The 17,395-nt window shown below is 58.4% G+C and overlaps 1 protein-coding gene across 1 annotated transcript in view; it reads left to right on the top strand.

Moving 5' to 3' along the window:
• The window catches only part of SMARCC1 (SWI/SNF related BAF chromatin remodeling complex subunit C1), a gene marked incomplete at its 5' end in the record, with an annotated part of 88,495 nt that extends 79,674 nt beyond the window's left edge, over positions 1–8,821 (top strand). Inside the window, 2 exons of the mRNA XM_084260521.1 lie at positions 5,564–5,740; positions 7,834–8,821. Coding sequence (XP_084116647.1) covers positions 5,564–5,740; positions 7,834–7,919 — 263 coding nt within the window. The 3' untranslated portion in view covers positions 7,920–8,821. The remainder of the gene's footprint in view (positions 1–5,563; positions 5,741–7,833) is intronic.
• Between the last annotated feature and the right edge of the window lie 8,574 nt (positions 8,822–17,395).

The raw sequence follows: 17,395 nt of genomic DNA, 5'->3' as shown, positions 1-17,395 counted from the left end.
GGTTGATTTGAATGTAAAACATCAGTTGCTGACTCTGCTCGACAGCCTTTCTCTCTCCTGGGGGTGGGATGCGTGCCCAGCCATGGAGCTGAGGCCTCCTGAGAAGCCACTCGGTGTGTAGTGAGTCTGACACAGCTTTGGCTGCTTCAGAAGAGGTTTTTAATTATTAATCACTTCATTAGTGTGTAGAGGGTCTTGGAGGTGTGTGGAAGTTGGGCTGGGAGAGGTGGAGGTTCCTGCTGAGTTCCAGCTCGCAGGGCGGGTTTTCCTCGGGTCCCCCATCTCCTGGTTTGCTGAACCACAGCTCTGTGGTTTGGATTTGTGTTCCCCCATCAATCACCAGCCCCCAGGCAGGGCCCTCAGACCCCTCAGTGTCCCCCTGCCAAGGGCAGGGACACCCCCACTCCAGCCCAGGGTGCCCCCAGCCCCATCCAACCTGGCCTTGAACCCTGCCAGGGATCCCGGGACAGCCCCAGCTCCTCTGAGCACCCTGTGCCAGGGCCTCCCCTCTCCCCAGGAAGGATTTCTGCCCCCCAGCCCCTCTCCATCCCCCTCCTGCAGCTGAAGGCCGTTCCCCTGGGCCTGGCCCTCCCTGCCCTGGGCACCAGCCCCTATCCAGCTCTCCTGGAGCCCCTCCAGGGATGGGAAGGGGCTCAGAGCTCTCCCCACAAACAGCCTTCCCTGCTCCAGGCTGAGCCAGCCCAGCTCTCCCAGCCTGGCTCCAGAGCAGAGGGGCTCCAGCCCAAATTCTGTGCAGGCAGGCTTCTGAGAACCTCCATGGCCACCCTGAATTCTGGATTTGAGGGAATAAAAGCTGCCTGTAGGCCTTTCCCATGCCACCAGTGACCCTGGATGTGTAACGAGCTGACATCCTTTCTCCCAGGAGCTGATGGGTATCAGTTGTACATCAGTCTCTGCACTGAGCCCCCTTCTCTATTAAATACTATCTTGAGTCCTCTAGAAGACCTCAAACCACCCAGGAATATCAGTGCAGTGAGCCAGGGGCTCAAATTCCCCCCTTGCCTGTGCAACAGAACCAACCTGCAGCGGGTGTTCTTCTGTTCAGGGCCCTAAGGGACAGGCTCTGTTTGCAGAAGCAGCAGCAGAAGATCCAAGCTCCTCCTGGAGGACTCCTTCCATGGAGAAAGGAAGCTGAAGACTAGAATATTTTCTTGGAAACAATCTGGTTTGAGGGGGGAGTGGTCAGGATGTGGTGTGAGTGATGGGGTTTGGTGGGCACTGGGTACTGTGGCCAGCCCAGCCTGGTGAGACAGGATTCAATTCCTAATTCTTGGGCTTCCTTAATATCCCACCCAGAACTTCCAGCAACCAAACCCCAAGCTGCTGTGACTGTGGTACCACAGGTCATCCCATAACAGTGGGCACATCAGAAGCTTCCACATCTGTGTGTCACCAGTGAGGGGAAATCCCGACTCCTGGAGCGTTGCCTGGTGTCTGCCGTGGAGGACGGAGGAGACCTGCTTGTCTGCCTGCCACGCTCAGGCTGGAAGCTCCCTGGAGGCTCAGCACTGCAGCAGAACCAGTGGCAGAGCCTGCTGTGGGGCAGTTCCACCCCTTTCCAAACCCACCAGCCCTTTGTCTCTCAGCACCACAGGTCCTGTAGCTCTTGACCCTGCTCCAACACCGGTGGATTCCCACAGCCCAGCCCGTGCTCTCGCTGACGGTGTCCCCGTGTTCCCTGCTGTGCCCCTTCTGCCCCATCCCCATCCCAGAGGGAGCTGGGCCAGAACAGATGGGTGGATGCCAGCAGCAGTGAATTCATGCTGCATCTGCTCCAGTCCTCACTCATCTGGGGATGATCAGTTGATGGGCCTGAGGGCTGGCAGAGGCCTTGTGTGACTCAGTGAGGACAGATGCACGGCCCCTGACCCAGGAGGGCTGACCCCAAGCAGCAGCTCTGTGGGAATGTCCCCGTGGGTCCTGCTGGGCACCGAGCCGGCGTAGACCGGCAGCATCCCAGGCTGAACCAAGAGGAGTGTGGGAGGCAGAGTGGGAGCTGTGGTTATCCTGCTCAGCAGTTGTCAGATGGCATCTGGAGGACAAGAAAGGCATTGGTAAACTGGAGTGAGTTCAACAGAGGGCCACCAAAGATGGTCCCAGGGTCTGAGAGCTTCCCCCACGTGGAGAGCAGGCTTTGGAGGGACCTACCAGCAGCCTTATGGTACCTCTGAGGGCTCGTGGAGAAAACAGAACTCTTGAGTGACAGGCTGGAAGGATGAGAGGTTTGGGCTGGAGGAGAGGAGAGAGGTTTGGGCTGGGAGGATGAGAGGTTTGGGCTGGATGTAAGGAGGTCAGGCACTGGAAGAGGTGACATGCAGAGGTGATGCTGTCTCCATGCCTGGTGCTTTTAGCAGTCAGGTCTTGGCAAAGCCTTGAGCAACCTGGTCTGGAACCTCAGAGCTGACCCTGCTTTGAGAGGAGGTGAGACCAGAGACCTCCTGAGGTCCCTGCCACCCTTGTGTGAACGAGGGGAACTCTGCAGCTTCTCACAGCCTGATGCTGAGGAGGGGAAGGCGAATGGGTCACACTGGGGAACATCCCACTCGGCTGCAGAGCACTTGGTCTTGATGATCTTGAAGATCCTTTTCCAACCAAAACAAGGGAAACCAGCTGCTGGAGCTCTTGTGTGTGGGGCTTGGTCACCTTGAGGTACCCACAAAGACACACCAGGTAATTTTAGGAACTGTCCCACGTTTCCTCCCTCCTTTATGGGACGTTAAGGATTCCAAGGGGAATCCCTTGTTAATCTTGGGGACATTGATGCCACTCAGATGTCCACAGCTCGGCGGCTCCTGCTCTGGAGGTGATGAAGTGCTGTGATGTGCTCTGCTGATCAGCACTGGAGCGTGTCCAGGGGTAAATTTACAGCTCTTCTCCTTCCTTAACGGTTGAGAAACCCCATGGGCTGGGTAGAGCTCCATATCTCCTGCTTGCAGGTAGCTGGTCTTGCTCCTGTGACCAAGCAGCGCTGGGCTGGCACACAGACCTCTTGTTTGCCTGCCCAGGACCTCCCATGTTACATGGGCATGGTTTGATGCCTCAGAGTCCCTGGGAATTTAAGGTGGTTCAGCACACCACAGCCACAGATCTCTGGGACTGTGTGAAACCAGGGGCTGTGGTGGGATGGGTTCTTCTGCTCATGGCTCTGCTTTGCTCCCTTACACTCTCATCCTGCCTTGCTCTCTGGCAAGGGTGCCCTGTATTCCTCAGAGAGCATGTTGTTGGCTTGGACTACCATGGAACTACAGGAACCAGGGCTGAGCAAGCCCCTGAGTGCCTCAGATCCCCAAGATGTGCACCTTCTGGAAGGACATGGCACCAAAGGCTGTGGAAGTGGAGCAAGCTCATCACTTTGATGGGGTTTTTCCCCTATAGCAGTTGTTCAGCAGTTGTCCCTGTGTGCTTGGAGCACTCTCCAGTGTTCCTCAAGCTTTCTGTGATGGAGAAGGATTTGGGATGGCTGGTGGGCTTCCCCTCTGAGGCAGCCATGGTCCCTGAGCAGATGCATCTGCTACTGAATAGTGACAGTCCCCAAAGAGCCAGGTTTGCTTTTGATCCCAGGGTTATTTTACAGCACACATTGCTGGTCTTCTGGTGATAAACTGTGGAGTGCTGAGGTGTTTCCTTTCCAACTCAGCTCTGGCTGAGCCTGCTGGATCTCTAGCCTGCTGTGGCTGTCTGAAATTGCTGGGGGGTCTGTATGGTCCTACCCCTGACCAGAGGATGCTCATGAAGAGTAGGGATCTCCTGGAGAGAGTCCAGAGGAAGGACAGAGATGCTGAAGGCCCTGGAGCATCTCCCCTGGGAGGAAAGGCTGAGGGAGCTGGGGCTGTTCAGCCTGGAGAGAAGAGCCTGAGAGGGGATCTGATCACTGGTTCTCAAGAGCTGAAGGGTGGGAGCCAGGGGGCCATGGGCAGCCTCTGCTCACTGTCTGTGGGAACAGGACAAGGGGTGATGGGCTCAAGCTGGAGCCCAGGGAGTTCCCCCCAATGTGGGGAAGAACTTCTTGGTGGTGAGGGTGAGGGAGCCCTGGGCCAGGCTGCCCAGGGGGTGTGGAGTCTCCTTGTCTGGAGAGATTCCAGCCCCTGTCCTAGGGACCCTGCTTGGGCAGGGGGTGGGACCCCCTGGGCTCTGGGGGGCCCTTCCAACCCCTGTGACTCTGTGATGAGTAGTGTTTGTGCTGACTCCATCCCAATTCCAGAGCTCCCACACTCTCAGCTTTACCCCCTACCGTGGCTTTGGTGCTTTTTATGTATGTTTGGGTCTTTTTTCCCTTCCCCTCATTCCAGGGTTCTGTTGTCACACTTTATTTCAGATAATTGCCTGGGGTTTGGGTAAAAGGAGCTGAAGGAACCTTTACAATCCGTGCCTAATAGCTGCTTTTCCAACTGGAACACCCTACCTTTGTGTAGGGGTGTAAAAGTAACTCTAATTGGATTATGCAAAATAATCTCTGCAAATGAGGTTTTAAAGCAGCAGTCAGCAGGTTGGAGGTGTCCAAAACATGGTGATTCTGACAGTCCTGTGTGTGGCTGGAATGTCATGGTCTCCTACAGAGCTGGGCCACCAGGAAGACTTATTGGGGACCCCCCCTCACATCAGAATAGGGGGGTTTATAGTGGAAATTCCTGAGTTTTAACTGTGTGATTTGAGTTAAATGAATCCATCAGGCTTCATGGCTGCTCCTTTTAAGGTGTTTCCTTTGATGCCTCCTGACTAGAGTGCTGTCTTCATTAGATCCTTCTCAGGTGCCTTTGTAGCAGGGCTTCTCTTCAGGTGTGGCTTACTTGGCACTGGGGAGGCTGCAGCTGGAGTGCTGGGTCCAGTTGTGGGCCCCTGAGTCCCAGCAGGAGCTGGAGGTCCTGGAGCGTGTCCAGAGAAGGGCAACCAGGCTGGGGAAGGGGCTGGAGAGCAGCAAAGCTTGCGAGGAGTGGCTGAGGGAGCTGGGGGTGCTGAGCCTGGAGCAGAGGAGGCTGAGGGGAGCCCTTCTCCCCCCTGCCCTGCCCTGCCCTGCCCTGCCCTGGCAGGAGGGTGCAGAGAGGTGGGCGATGGTCTCTGCAGCCAGGGGCCAGGAGCTGGGAGGAGGGGCAATGGGCTCAAGCTGCCCCAGGGCAGGGTCAGCTCAGCTGGGAGGGCAAAGTTCTTCCCTGGCAGAGTTGTGGGGCTGTGGCACAGGCTGCCCAGGGAGGGGCTGAGTCCCCAGCCCTGGGGGTGTTTAACAGAGGGGAGATGAGGTGCTCAGGGAGCTGGGTCAGCACAGGACAGGGATGGTTGGACTCGATGGGCTTAAAGGGCTTTTCGAGCCCTGTGGCTCTGGGATCCTGTGATTCCACTGTGAGTGTCACCTTCCTCTTGCTGCTCTGAGTGATGCCAGGTGCCCCCTGGTCCTTCCGTGGGGCGCACGATGACACGGTGGGATGGAAGGTGTCCCCTTCCCTGTTCAAGGCACGGGTGGAGTTGTCTCTCACACCTGAGGGTGTTACTGTGTCACTGCTTGGAGAACAGCACCTCTCCTAACCGTGTCTCCTCACTCCTCTTGCAGGTCAGATGCCAGGACCGGGCTCCATGCTCCCAGGACAGCCCATGCCAGGCCGGATGATGCCCAGTGTCTCCGCCAACATCCACCCAGCCGGCAGCGCTGCCCCCCCGCCCGGCATGTCACCCATGTCAGGAAACCTCATTGGGCCCCGTGTTCCTCTAGCAGCTCCAAACGGCATGTGTAAGTGGGGCTGTGCTGGGAAATGGACCTCAATAGACCCAGGGTGGCTTTCCTGTCACTGGAGAAGTCACTGGACAGGTGAAACCCTGTTATCCCGTAGGAATAACGAGCTCTCTGTGTGTCAGAGGCCAGAGACTGGTGCCAGAGGTGTGCTTGAAGCTTTAAGTGCTTCTCTCCCCTCAAGGCATCCAAACATGCTCCACAGTCCTTTATCTTTATTTATATCATCCCTTATTTTATTTTTGAAGACGCTGAGGCTCCCTGGCCATTGTCAAAAGCCTCTCTTGGCTTAGAAGAACGTGTGGTAGAGGTGCAGGAGGTAACTATGGCTGAATCCTTATGTAGTGGAGGTCAGGATATAACTCAGTCCAACAGGACCTTAGAATCATAGAATCACAGACAGGTCAGGGTTGGGAGGGACCCCAAGGGTCCCAGAGCCCCAACCCCCTGCCACAGGCAGGGACACCAACCTCCAGGCCTGGAGCTACACAAGGGTGCCCAGGGCCCCAGCCAACCTGGCCTGGAACACCCCCAGGGACGGGGCACCCACCCCCTCTCTGGGCAGCCCCTTCCAGCCCCTCACCACTCTCTCTGCAAAGAGTTTCTCCCCAATATCTCCTCTCACCCTTCCCTCCTTCAGCTTTAATCCATTCCCTTCACGTTACTGAAAGCCCTGAAATTAAAAAGAGGGAATCCTAATTAGGACAAAGCAAAAGGTTAATTGGGAATGATCCTTGTGTGGTGTAAAGCTCAGCAGCTCCAAAACAAAGCTGATTTTACACCAGATGAAAAAGGCTGCTATGGTCAGAGGCTGAAGTGTGGGTGGTTCTTGGGAAGGAGGGGAGGATGTGGCCAAACCCAGGAAGGAAAAGGGAAGAGGGTCTGGTTTGCATAGGGGGCTCTGGTCTGAGTTCCTTGGGGCATAAACCATCCCTAGGTCACTTGCAGCTTGGGACAAGCCACTGGCCTGTGGTGGTTTTACCCCCTCCCCCCCAAAATGTCACTTGCCATAACTGTCATCACACAGGCAGGAGCTGTGATGGCTTGTGCCTCTCCCAAAAAATAACTGGGGGAAGCCACCCCATTTGGGCCTCAGCTGAAGGGAGCTGCTGAGGATACCAACCCAGCACAGCTTTCATTTCAACCCTGTTTTCATCCAGCCTCCTTATCCTTCCAGTACTCCAGCATCCCTCAGTTTTCCTTCCCTTTCTCTGAGCCTCTGGGAATCCCTTCTGTCAGGTTGCATTTCTCCTTCCTCTCCTCCCTTATCTTAATTTCTGGGTGGGTTTTTCCCCCCCTCCCCTGCTAACCAAGTCAGTCATGTCCCATTAGCATCTCCTCTCCGTGCGTGAGAGCCGGCCTTTTGTATCCTGTGCTTCCTTCTTCCTCCTCACTGCATCTGTGGATCCCTCTGCTTTAACCTACATAATGCTGGGAGAGCTTAAGTGCTGTTTATATAAAATCCTATATATTTTATATAAAGAAGTCATCTATTTTAAATGGAAAAGAGCTGTAATCTACAGGCAGGACCTCAGTGAGGGGGTAGTGTCCCCTCTCAGCAAGTAGGCTGATGATCCAAAGCTGGGAGGAACACTGTGCTGGCATCCAGTGAGCCTGGACAGTCTGGGGAGCTGGGCAGGGAGGAACCAGATGGGGTTCAACAAAAGCAAGTGGAGAGTCTGGCACCTGGGAAGGAATAACTGCTGGAATCAGGACAGGCTGGGGGGAGCTGCTGGAGAGGAGCTCTGAGGAGAAGGACCTGGTGCTGGTGGGTGACAGGGTGGCCATGAGCCAGCAGTGTGTCCTGGGGGCTGAGAGAGACAATGGGATCCTGGGGGCATCAGGAGGAGTGTGGGCAGCAGGTGACAGGAGGGGATCCTCCCCCTCTGCTCTGCCCTGCTCAGGCCCCAGCTGGAGTGTTGTGTCCAGGTCTGGGCTCCCTCTCGGTGTTGGGGTCCCTTCTCAGCATTGGGGTCCCTTCTGGGCGTTGGGGTCCCCTCTGGGCGTTGGGGTCCCCTCTTGGAGTTAGGGTCCCCTCTTGGCATTGGGGTCCCTCCCAGCACCCTGCTCACTGTTCTCTCCTCTCCCTGCAGATCCCCCTCCGGCACAGCCGCCTCCACCAGCAGAAGGGGTGACCCCACCTCCAGCAGGAGCCCCCCCAGCCTCAGCCGCTCCCTAAGCCGCCACGGAAGAAGGAACTTCTCCAGCAACATAGTGGTGACCAAAAATGAATTCCTCAGTTACCTTCTGTTCCCTCAGGAGGTTTTCACCTCCCCTTGGCCTGCCCCGGGCCTGTGTGTGTACCTGCACACAGACACAGCGCCCTCCCCCCTCCCCAGCCCCCCCAGCCTCTCCCCACCGCTCGTAACCTTGGCAGTCCTCAGCATTCCCTTGGGAAGGCTGGGATTGAAGATGCTGGTGGTGCTTCCCATGTTGCTGATGGGAAGTCCTTAATGCTCTGGTCCACTCCCCTTTTGGAGCTCACCTCTGGTTTCTCTCATCTCGGTGTTTTTGAGCTTGGGCTTCCCCCAGAAAGGGTAAAACAACCCCCCCCCCCAAACCCCAAATGTTTGCAGCAGAGGTGTTAACTGAGTTTTGGGGTGTAGCCACGTGCCCTCTCCACCTGTGGCTTCATGGTTTGGGGTCTCCAGGCAGAGCAAAGCACTGAGACCAGCTGCCAAACCAGGGATTCGAGCAGAGAAGGAAAACAAGGGCGTGCTGGAGAGTGTGAGGTGTGAGGTGTGGGAATGCCAGCACCTCCAGCACAGCCCCCTGATCATTAAGGGCAGTAGCTGAAGCCCAGGGCTGCCTCACTAAGTTATTAAAGAAAACATTGATCCAGCTAGGAGCCAATCAATTGGAATGCAACCACTCAATGGTAGGAGTTTTCTTGCTCCAGCGTTTCCCTTTCCTTTGCCTTTGAAGGTGGTAGTTGAACCCTCCCCTGAGTAGATTGGTACAGTAGCCAACTGAGGAATAAACCCATGATTTTTAGTCCCTCTTTTTTGGAGCATATACTTTTTACTTTTTAAAATGAACAAAAACAACAAAAAAAACATAGAAGTAGATAGAGAGGAAGTGCTAGGGTATGGGATGGGGTTGGGATGGGGTGGGATGGGATGGCCAGGGCGCTGATGCCACAACTACCTCCAGGTACGTGTCTTTGGGACAGCTCAGGCATCGCCCTCCGCTCACTGACCTCCCATGGGCTTGTGGGGAAGGGAAAGGGCTTCAACCAGCACACCCAGGAGTGCTCCTGGAGCGAGGCCTCCAGCCTGCCACAGCTGCCTGGTGGCAGTGACCACGACAAACCCTTTGCTGGCCGTGGTGGGGGCCCTGCTCTTAAGGGTCATCCTCTTCCTGGCGTGAGGGGGTCTGATGCCTTGCTCAGCTGAAGCTCTGACAGCTTGGCGTGGTTCAAGGGCAGCTCTTGCCCACCACATGTGGGGTGGAGGCCTGAGGCTTGCCCAGAGAGATGAGATCCCCCAAATAACCCTCAGCCCCCAGAACCACTCCCGCCACGCTCAGGATTGGCTTCCAGGAGCGCTCGGGTGATGGACTCAGTGATGTTAATGGTTGAACTTCCCAGGTCCTGGGAACGTGGTGTACCCCTTCCAGGGACCTCCCTCCTTCCCCAGTGTAGGAACAACCCTTTCCACCATGGAGCTCTGGAGAAGCCACAGTGCCTCGCAGCGAACAGCCGGGCCCTGCCTCCCTCAGCCCAAGGAACCTCCTCCCCTTGTTACCTTTCCCTCCGGGGGCTTTTTGGGGTGAGTGTGGGGCTTTCTGGTTATTCAGAGCATTAGTCTGGTTTTAGAATCACCTCAGGTTGTTTTTAGCTTGATCAACTTCAAATATAAAGGATCAGGGTGGAGACTATTTTTTACTGTACTGGTGGTGACCCTTGGGAGAGCCCCAGTTCTCCACGCGGTCGTCTTTCTGTATAAATAATCCTCCACCTCCTGACTTTTTTCATCTGATCCTGTGTACAGGGCTGGTTTTATTCCTGCCAATTCCACCTGGTTTTGTGAAATAAAATTGAAAAAAAAAAAAAACCAAACAAAAAGTGGGTTTTGTACAAAGCTCTTGGCCTGACCTCTCCTTTCCCCTCCCTGGGTGAGCTGAGAACTGTTGGTACCATCCATCTAGGTCTCTTCATCTGCCCTGCTCAGGCCCCAGCTGGAGTGTTGTGTCCAGGTCTGGGCTCCCTGGGATCAACCAGCCAGGGATCTCCTGGAGAGAGTCCAGAGGAGGGACAGAGATGCTGAAGGGCCTGGAGCATCTCCCCTGGGAGGAAAGGCTGAGGGAGCTGGGGCTGTTCAGCCTGGAGAGAAGCAGCCTGAGAGGGGATCTGATCACTGGTTCTCAAGAGCTGAAGGGTGGGAGCCAGGGGGCCATGGGCAGCCTCTGCTCAGTGTCTGTGGGGACAGGACAAGGGGCGATGGGCTCAAGTTGGAGCCCAGGGAGTTCCCCCCAATGTGGGGAAGAACTTCTTGCTGGTGAGGGTGAGGGAGCCCTGGGCCAGGCTGCCCAGGGGGTGTGGAGTCTCCTTGTCTGGAGAGATTCCAGCCCCTGTCCTAGGGACCCTACTTGGACAGGGGGTGGGACCCCATGGGCTCTGGGGGTCCTTTCCAACCCCTGTGATTCTGGGGCTGTATCTCCAGCTGTGCTTCAGGGGACACAAAGCCTGAGCTGCTCTCCCGGCAAGGTGGGAGACTCCGGATTAAAGGCTCCAAGGAGTGGTTATTTCAGGTTTAAAAGCCCAGTGAAGGGGGGATGGAGTCAAACCAGCATTTGAGGCTTCATAGGATCATTTCCATTTGATTCCCACTCTCCCACTGCACTGACTCGCTCCGGCTCCCATTCCCCATTCCCCACTGAATCATGCTCTGAATTGACAGAGGAGAATAGGGGAGGCCTGGGTGTGCTGACCTAGCAGGGTCCTGCTGTTCCCCTGTTCCCCAACCAGCTTCACTCTTACTTGTTTAATTCTGATGCTGGTTCAGGTCTCTCTGTCGCTGCTGCGGGGCTCTGGGTGCTGCTGGTATCCTTTGCCTGTTGGATTAAACTGGGAATCCCATCTGGATTGGATTTGAAATCCTGCTACTGCTTCTCCTCATAAGGGCTTTTTCCTCTGAAGATCTATCAGCTCCTCTTCCCAGGCATCCAGGGGCTGTAATGCTTGTGGTCCCCAGCTCCCTGAAGCTGATGAAGGAGAAGGATGGGGATGGAGATGTGTGCAGGTACAGGATGCCCCGTGCCCAGTCGGGGATTCCTCTTGCTGGTGTTGGGAGGTCCCTGGGGTCTGCTGGCTGGTGGGCTCCTCCATGCTCCTGAAGGTAGGGAAGGGAATGAACAGGAGCTCTGTGCACTATCCATCCCTCTCCAGATGTCTTCAGCAAGGGTCATCATCCCTTGTGACTGCACCCTCCATCCTGCCGCACCGCCGGTCATTGTCACTTCCCTCACCTTGAAGACACTTTGCCTAAGGAAGGGGAAGGTTCTGGGGGATCATAGTGCCAGTTCTTGAGCAGCTTTTTCTCTTCATGGACCTTCAGATGCTTGCAGACACAGCAGATGATCAGGTCCATGAGCTGGCTCAGCCTGATCTGGCTGAAGATGATCCTGCTCACTGTGGGGGGTCGGGTCCCTTTCCCCCCCTGCAGCACTCTTGGGGGGCTGAGGTTGGGCTGTGCCAGTAATTAACAGCCCAGTGGAGAGCTAGAGGCACTTGGGGACCTCGGTTCTGCTGGGTGGAGGTGGAGCTGAGCCTGGTGATGGGGTGGGAGTGGGCTGGGCATGGAGTAGAGCGAGCAGGTTCATCCCTCTTCACAGCCCTGGGGTAAGGTGGGTTCAGGACGGGGCTCCAAAGGGGCCCTGAGTCCTCTGCCAAACTGCAGCCAGCTCTCTGGAGATGTGAGGGTGGGTGGCAGCTTCTCTGCTTGGTGCTGAGTCCTCTGCCCTGTCCAGAACCTTCACTGGCCCTCTGCTGATAACCACTGCAGGGTCAGCTCTTTGGCTGACTGATGTCACTGCCAGGAGTTTCTCATGGCAGGAGGAGCAGTGGAGCAGAGGACCAGGACCCTGCCTGTCCCCATCTCCCTCCTGGCATCCCCAGCTCCCTGTCCTGTGCCCCCTAAAAACCTGCATTGCTGTTTGGTTGGGGTTTCTCTTGTCAGACTTCAACCCAAAAATACACCTTGGGACACCCAGAGAGCTTGGGGTGCCTAAAAAGGTGGGTGCACATTGTGCTCTGACACCGTTACCCCAATTCCTCTGCCTTTCTCCCCAAAGAAGCTTTAAAACAAAGGATTTGTGGAGGCTGGAAACTCCTTTTCAAGCTTGGGGGGTTTTATAGCACCAATGGGCATCACCAGCCCCACAGCTGCTCCCCCAAATCCCACGAGGACACGACGTGCCCCAGCCAGCTGGTGGCAGCGCGGATCCGAGCCACCCACCGAGGGCTTTGGCTGTGCTGGTGCCAGTCCCTTCCCTGGCTCTCTAGGAGCAGCATCGCTGTGTGTCTGCATCGCTGCCCCCCTGGGAAGTCCCCCTTCCACTGGGTGCCAGGGGGTGACAGCGTGGGCCCCTGGAGCAGCCCTGGGAGCTGTGGGGTGACGAGGTGCCCCGTGAAGGCAGCACCCAGGACCCTACAGGCGATGATGCACTGGGATCACTCTTCCAAACTCCCTCCTTTTCTCTCCATTCATACTGGTGCCTCTGCCAAAACCAGCAGCCTGGGGTGAGTGGCAGTGCTGCTGTCCACACGTCCCCACACCAAGGTTGCCCACCCGGGTGGGTGTTGTGGACCCTGGCGAGGAGGAGGAGGAGGAGGAGTGGTGCTGCTCCAGCAGACCTGGACCAGCCTTTTCCATGGCTCAGGTTCAGCCCCATCCCAGCTGGAGACCCCGAGGGCCATCTCCTTGCCAAGCACTCATCCCGTGCTGCTGGCAGAGCCCCCAGATCCCTGTGGGATGCGTTCCATGGGAATCCCGTGTTCGCTCCGGGCGCTGGCAACCAGGAGGCTACGGAAAACCCACTGGAGCAGCGACAGGCTGTGCCCAGGGAGGGTGCTCAGCACAGGGCTGACACTGGTCCTCTCTGCTGCTGTGATTCCTGCTTTCCTCTCCCCCATGAAACAGCACCTGAGGCTTGGAGGCCATTAAATACCCCTGACCTGCTGTGAGGGGTATGGGGTATGTGGCACCACTGGGGTTCGGCTCCTCTGAGCTTCCCCCCTTCATTCTCCTTGCGGAAAGTGTCCTTGCTCCTTGTCCATGAAACAGCCACTTGGACTTGTCCTGGTGTTGGGCAGTAACAGCAGCAGAGCCTTGAAGCTAAAAACCATCTCTGAGGTGCATTTGGTGCCCTCTTGGCAAAACTGCAAGGGCTGAGCTGGTTCCTTGTGCCAGGAAGGGGAAGGGGAGGAGGTGCTGGTGCCCACAGCGGGCTCATCCCTGGGTGCCATGGGGTGGTTTGTCCCCACAGGCCTTGTGAACACCTCAAACATGAGGCGTGTGGGACACAGCAGCACCAAGGTGCTGCACTCAGTCCTGGGGATGTAGTGATGCTCCCTCCTGGGGATGCAGCGATGCTCAGTCCTAGGGATGCAGTGATGCTCCATCCTTGGGATGCAGCAATGCTCAGTCCTGGGGATGCAGTGATGCTCCATCCTTGGGATGCAGCGATGCTCAGTCCTAGGGATGCAGTGATTATCAGTCTTCAGGACACGATGCTTGATCCTCAGGATGCAGTGATGCTCCCTCCTTGGGATGCAGTGGTGATGCTCCCTTCTTGGGATGCAGCAATGCTCCCTCCTTGGGGTGCAGCGATGCTCAGTCCTTGGGATTCAGTGATGCTCCCTCCTTGGGATGCTGTGATGCTCAGTCTTCAGGACATGATGCTTGGTCCTCAGGATGCTGTGGTGCTTGGTCCTTGGGATGCAGCAATGCTCAGTCCTAGGGATGCAGTGATGCTTCCCTCCTAGGGATGCAGCAATGCTCAGCCCTTGGGACACAGTGATGCTCAATCCTCAGGACACGATGCTCAGTCCTCAGGTCACAGCTCCCTGCTGTCTCTTCTCCCCAGAGCAGCTCAGGCCCATTTTACTCAGGTGTTTTTCTTGGTCCTTGCAGCTCTGAGCATTAGTGGGTCTGTGTGAATCCTCTCCCACCTTTTCCCTCTGCAGCCACGGAGAAGCACGGCTGGAAACCAGAGCACAAGCCAGTGACTGCTCAGGCGATGGGGCTCTGCCTCCTCCTGGAGCCCGGCTCTGCCTCTGCACCGCTGAATCCTTGAGCCAAACGCTCCAGCTCCTCGTGTGAGCCGGGGTTTGGGAGACACCCACTCGCTCATCCCTCTGGGAGAGGGCTGGGAGGGCTCCGGCACCGCAGGACCCGGTGCTGCCAGCATCCTTCCTCAGCTGCTCCTGCTCCTGTTCTGAGGGCTCCGAATTATGCCAATTTGGGGATCAGCTGGGTGTGGGGAGCAGGTTTGGTGTCTGACTGATGCGTGGGGAGGGAATTTGTTCCCTGCAGGGATCGTTCAGGGGCTTCTGGGGGTGAAGGCGGCGGGGGAGTGCCGAGGAGGCTGAAGGTGGATTTTAGGAGGAGGAGACAGCTTCCTCCAGCTCTCGGTGTCACATCGGGGCTCGTCACCTCAGAGCTGTGCCCTGCACAGTGCCAGCCCCCATCAAGGGCAGAGCTGTCCCAAGAAAACCCTGCCTGGCTGAGCTGAGCCCAGCCCGTGGCTCTGGCGCACGGGAGAGGAGGCTCGGAGGGATGGAGGGGGGGATGGAGGGATGGTGGGAGGCAGGGAGGGGTGGAGGAAGGGATGGAGGGATGGAGGGAGGCAGGGAAGGGCTCATGCAGCCGGGGGGAGTGGTGCTGGAGCTGAGGCACAGAGCACCGACCTTGACCCCCTCTGTTCCCTTCAGCTTTTCCTGGAGCTGGGATTTCTTTGGGCCTTTCCCACACTCAGGAATTGCAGCTCCTGGCGAGAAGGGTGGTTGGAGCAGAGGGAGGGTGTCGAGCAGGCAGCCAGGGACCAGACAGTGGGAGGAAGAAAAGCTGGAGGAGAAACAACCACCCCTGGTCCATCCTGTCCCCACCACCAACCCCCCATTACCCCGGAGGGTCACAGTCTGTGGGGGCACCCTTGGGATGAGGTGATTCCCCCGTGCTGTGCTGATGGGAAGGAGCCCAGGCTGTGCCTCCCTCCTGTCTGTCTGTCTGTCCATCCCCGTGGCGTCCCTGATCCTAATCCAGCCTGTCACCTGCCCCAGGCAGAGCTGGAGTGGATCTGCCTCCAGCTGCTCTTGGGGATGGAGGGAGAAAGGTGCTGGTGTGGGGCTGCCCCACGGCTGCTGCTGTGATGTGGGGCTGAGCCAAGGGCTCCCAGAGCTGAAGCTGGGTGCTGGTGGGGACACAGAGCTGGGGGGTGCTGGGCAAAGCCTCTCCCATGGGTTTTTGGGAAGCCCAAGGCAGGACAAGACCCATGGACAACCTCCAATCCCAGTGCTGAACTGGGAGGAGAAGGGATGTGGGGTGAGATCCCTGCTGGGCCATGTGTGACCCCTCCCAGGACAGACAGACGGACAGAGCACACACAGGTCTCCTCTGGAAAGGCTGAAAACAGGTTGGGAACGTGGCTGCACTCTGAGGCTCTTAATATTTTGGGTGACTCCCCCAGGAAAACAGGGTCCCAGGAGCAGCCACCAGCTCTGCCACTCGCTTCCTTCTGGGAGACAGAAGAGCCGTCAGTCTGTCTGTCTGTCCTACTGCCACTGTCTGTCTGTCCCACTGCCCCTCACCCAAACCCCTCTGCCCCCAGTGATGATGAACCCTCAGCAGGTCTGATGAAAGCAGCCCCATGACAGCTCTGCCACCCACCTGGGGCTCTGCTCCTCCCCTGGCCCCAAACATCAGTGTCACGACATAGTATGATGCGTTAGGCCTCTGCTACCCACCTGGCATGGGGAGGGGGCTCCAAAATCCACCCCCCAGCTGGGTGTCCCTGCCTGGAGCACGGCATTGACCGCAGACCCTCCTCTCCCTGAAGCAGTGGCCGAGCTCTGCCCCATGGAGGGTGTTGAGACCCTCGGGTTCCTCCCTCGCTCACCAGGGATGGCGGCTGGGGGGCCCAATCCAGACCTGACACCCGCTTGTCCCAGGGGATCTGGGCCAAGGTCCCTCCTCCCTGGGGTGCTCAGCACCCTGGGGTGAAGCCCAAGCCGGGCTCCGTGTCCCTGGCACACATGGCATCCCCAGCACCAGCCCTGGGGTCCTGCCTGCCACCAGCCCCTTGCTGCCACGGTGGGGACCCAGGGGAGGGACCCCCCCCCAACCCTGGGCACTGCTGGGGACCCCGATGCCCTTTCCCCATCCTTCTCCCTGGCTGTCACAGCCGTGTCCCCCGGTCCATCCCTGCGGCCCCTCGGCCGGTCCCCTTGGAAACGCATCCAGGGGCGGAAGCGTTGGGAATATTAAGCAGGTGCAGCCCCTTCAATCCCCCTTTGAGCAGGGACAGAGAGGGGCTTGTTCCCAGCACGGGGAGCCCAGCCAGGCGCTGGGGCTGCTGGGGGGGTGAGATGGGACCCCCCCAGCTCCCCTTGCCCTCCCCCAGCCCCTGCACACGAGCCCCACAGCTGCCCCTTGTCATGGGCTGGACAGGGGGGTTGTCCCTGAGCTGGTGTGGGTCCTACACAGGGGTTGGGGGGCACTGGGATGGGCTCCTCTGGGAGCACCCACTGCTCTGGGGGCCCCCACCCTGCCCTGAGCATCCCTCCCCAGCCCAGGATGCAGGAGCTGCTGTGACCAGCACGTTCCTGCGCCGCGGTGACCTTGGAGCAGCCCAGAGCTCAGGCCCATGGGGGAAGGGGTGGCCACAGGGCAAGTGGGGCAGGGGATGTCTGAGCCCCCTCCCCGTGTGCAGCCTGGGGGGTCCCCACATATGGGGCTGCCCCCAACACTGCTGTGACCTCCCTGCAGGGCTGGGGTGCAGGGTGACAGGGGCTGTGTGTCCCCTGCTGCATTTGGGTGCTGCCCCGATGCTGCGGGGCCAGGAGGGAGCACGTGTCCCATGTGCCCCCCACGAGGCTCCAGGCAGCCTGAGGTCGGGGGGCAGGGGGTCCCTGTGGGTCTCGGGGGGTCCCTGTGGGTCTTGGGGGGCTGCTCTGTGCCCACACATCCCCACACAGACACCCAGGGCTGTGCCTGTGCCTGGCTCCCCGGTGCCGGCCTGTCCACTCAGATGTGTGACTGCTGGGGGGTCCTGTCTGCTGGGGGGTCCTGTCTGCTGGGGGGGTCCTGCCTGCTCTGGGGGTCCTGCCTGCTGGGGGGTCCTGCCTGCTGGGGGGGGGTCCTGCCTGCTGGGGGGGTCCTGCCTGCTGGGGGGGGGTCCTGCCTGCTCTGGGGGTCCTGCCTGCTGGGGGGGGGTCCTGCCTGCTGGGGGGTCCTGTCTGCTGGGGGGGTGTCCTGCCTGCTCTGGAGGTCCTGCTCGGTTTTGGGGCCCTGCCCGCTGCGTGCCCGCAGCCCCGCTGTGCTCGCCGCGGCCCCATTGCCAGGCCGGTCACGTCCGTTCGGCTTCTCCTCTCCAGCTCGTCCCCGGCTCCAGCCGTCCAGCTGCCGTGTCAGCCCGGCCCCCGCCGCGGCCCCG

Source organism: Gallinula chloropus (genome assembly GCF_964237585.1).
Source record: "Gallinula chloropus genome assembly, chromosome: 2".
Lineage (NCBI taxonomy): Eukaryota > Metazoa > Chordata > Aves > Gruiformes > Rallidae > Gallinula > Gallinula chloropus.
Note: the sequence above shows the minus strand (reverse complement) of the source record. Positions and strands in the feature narration are given on the sequence as shown.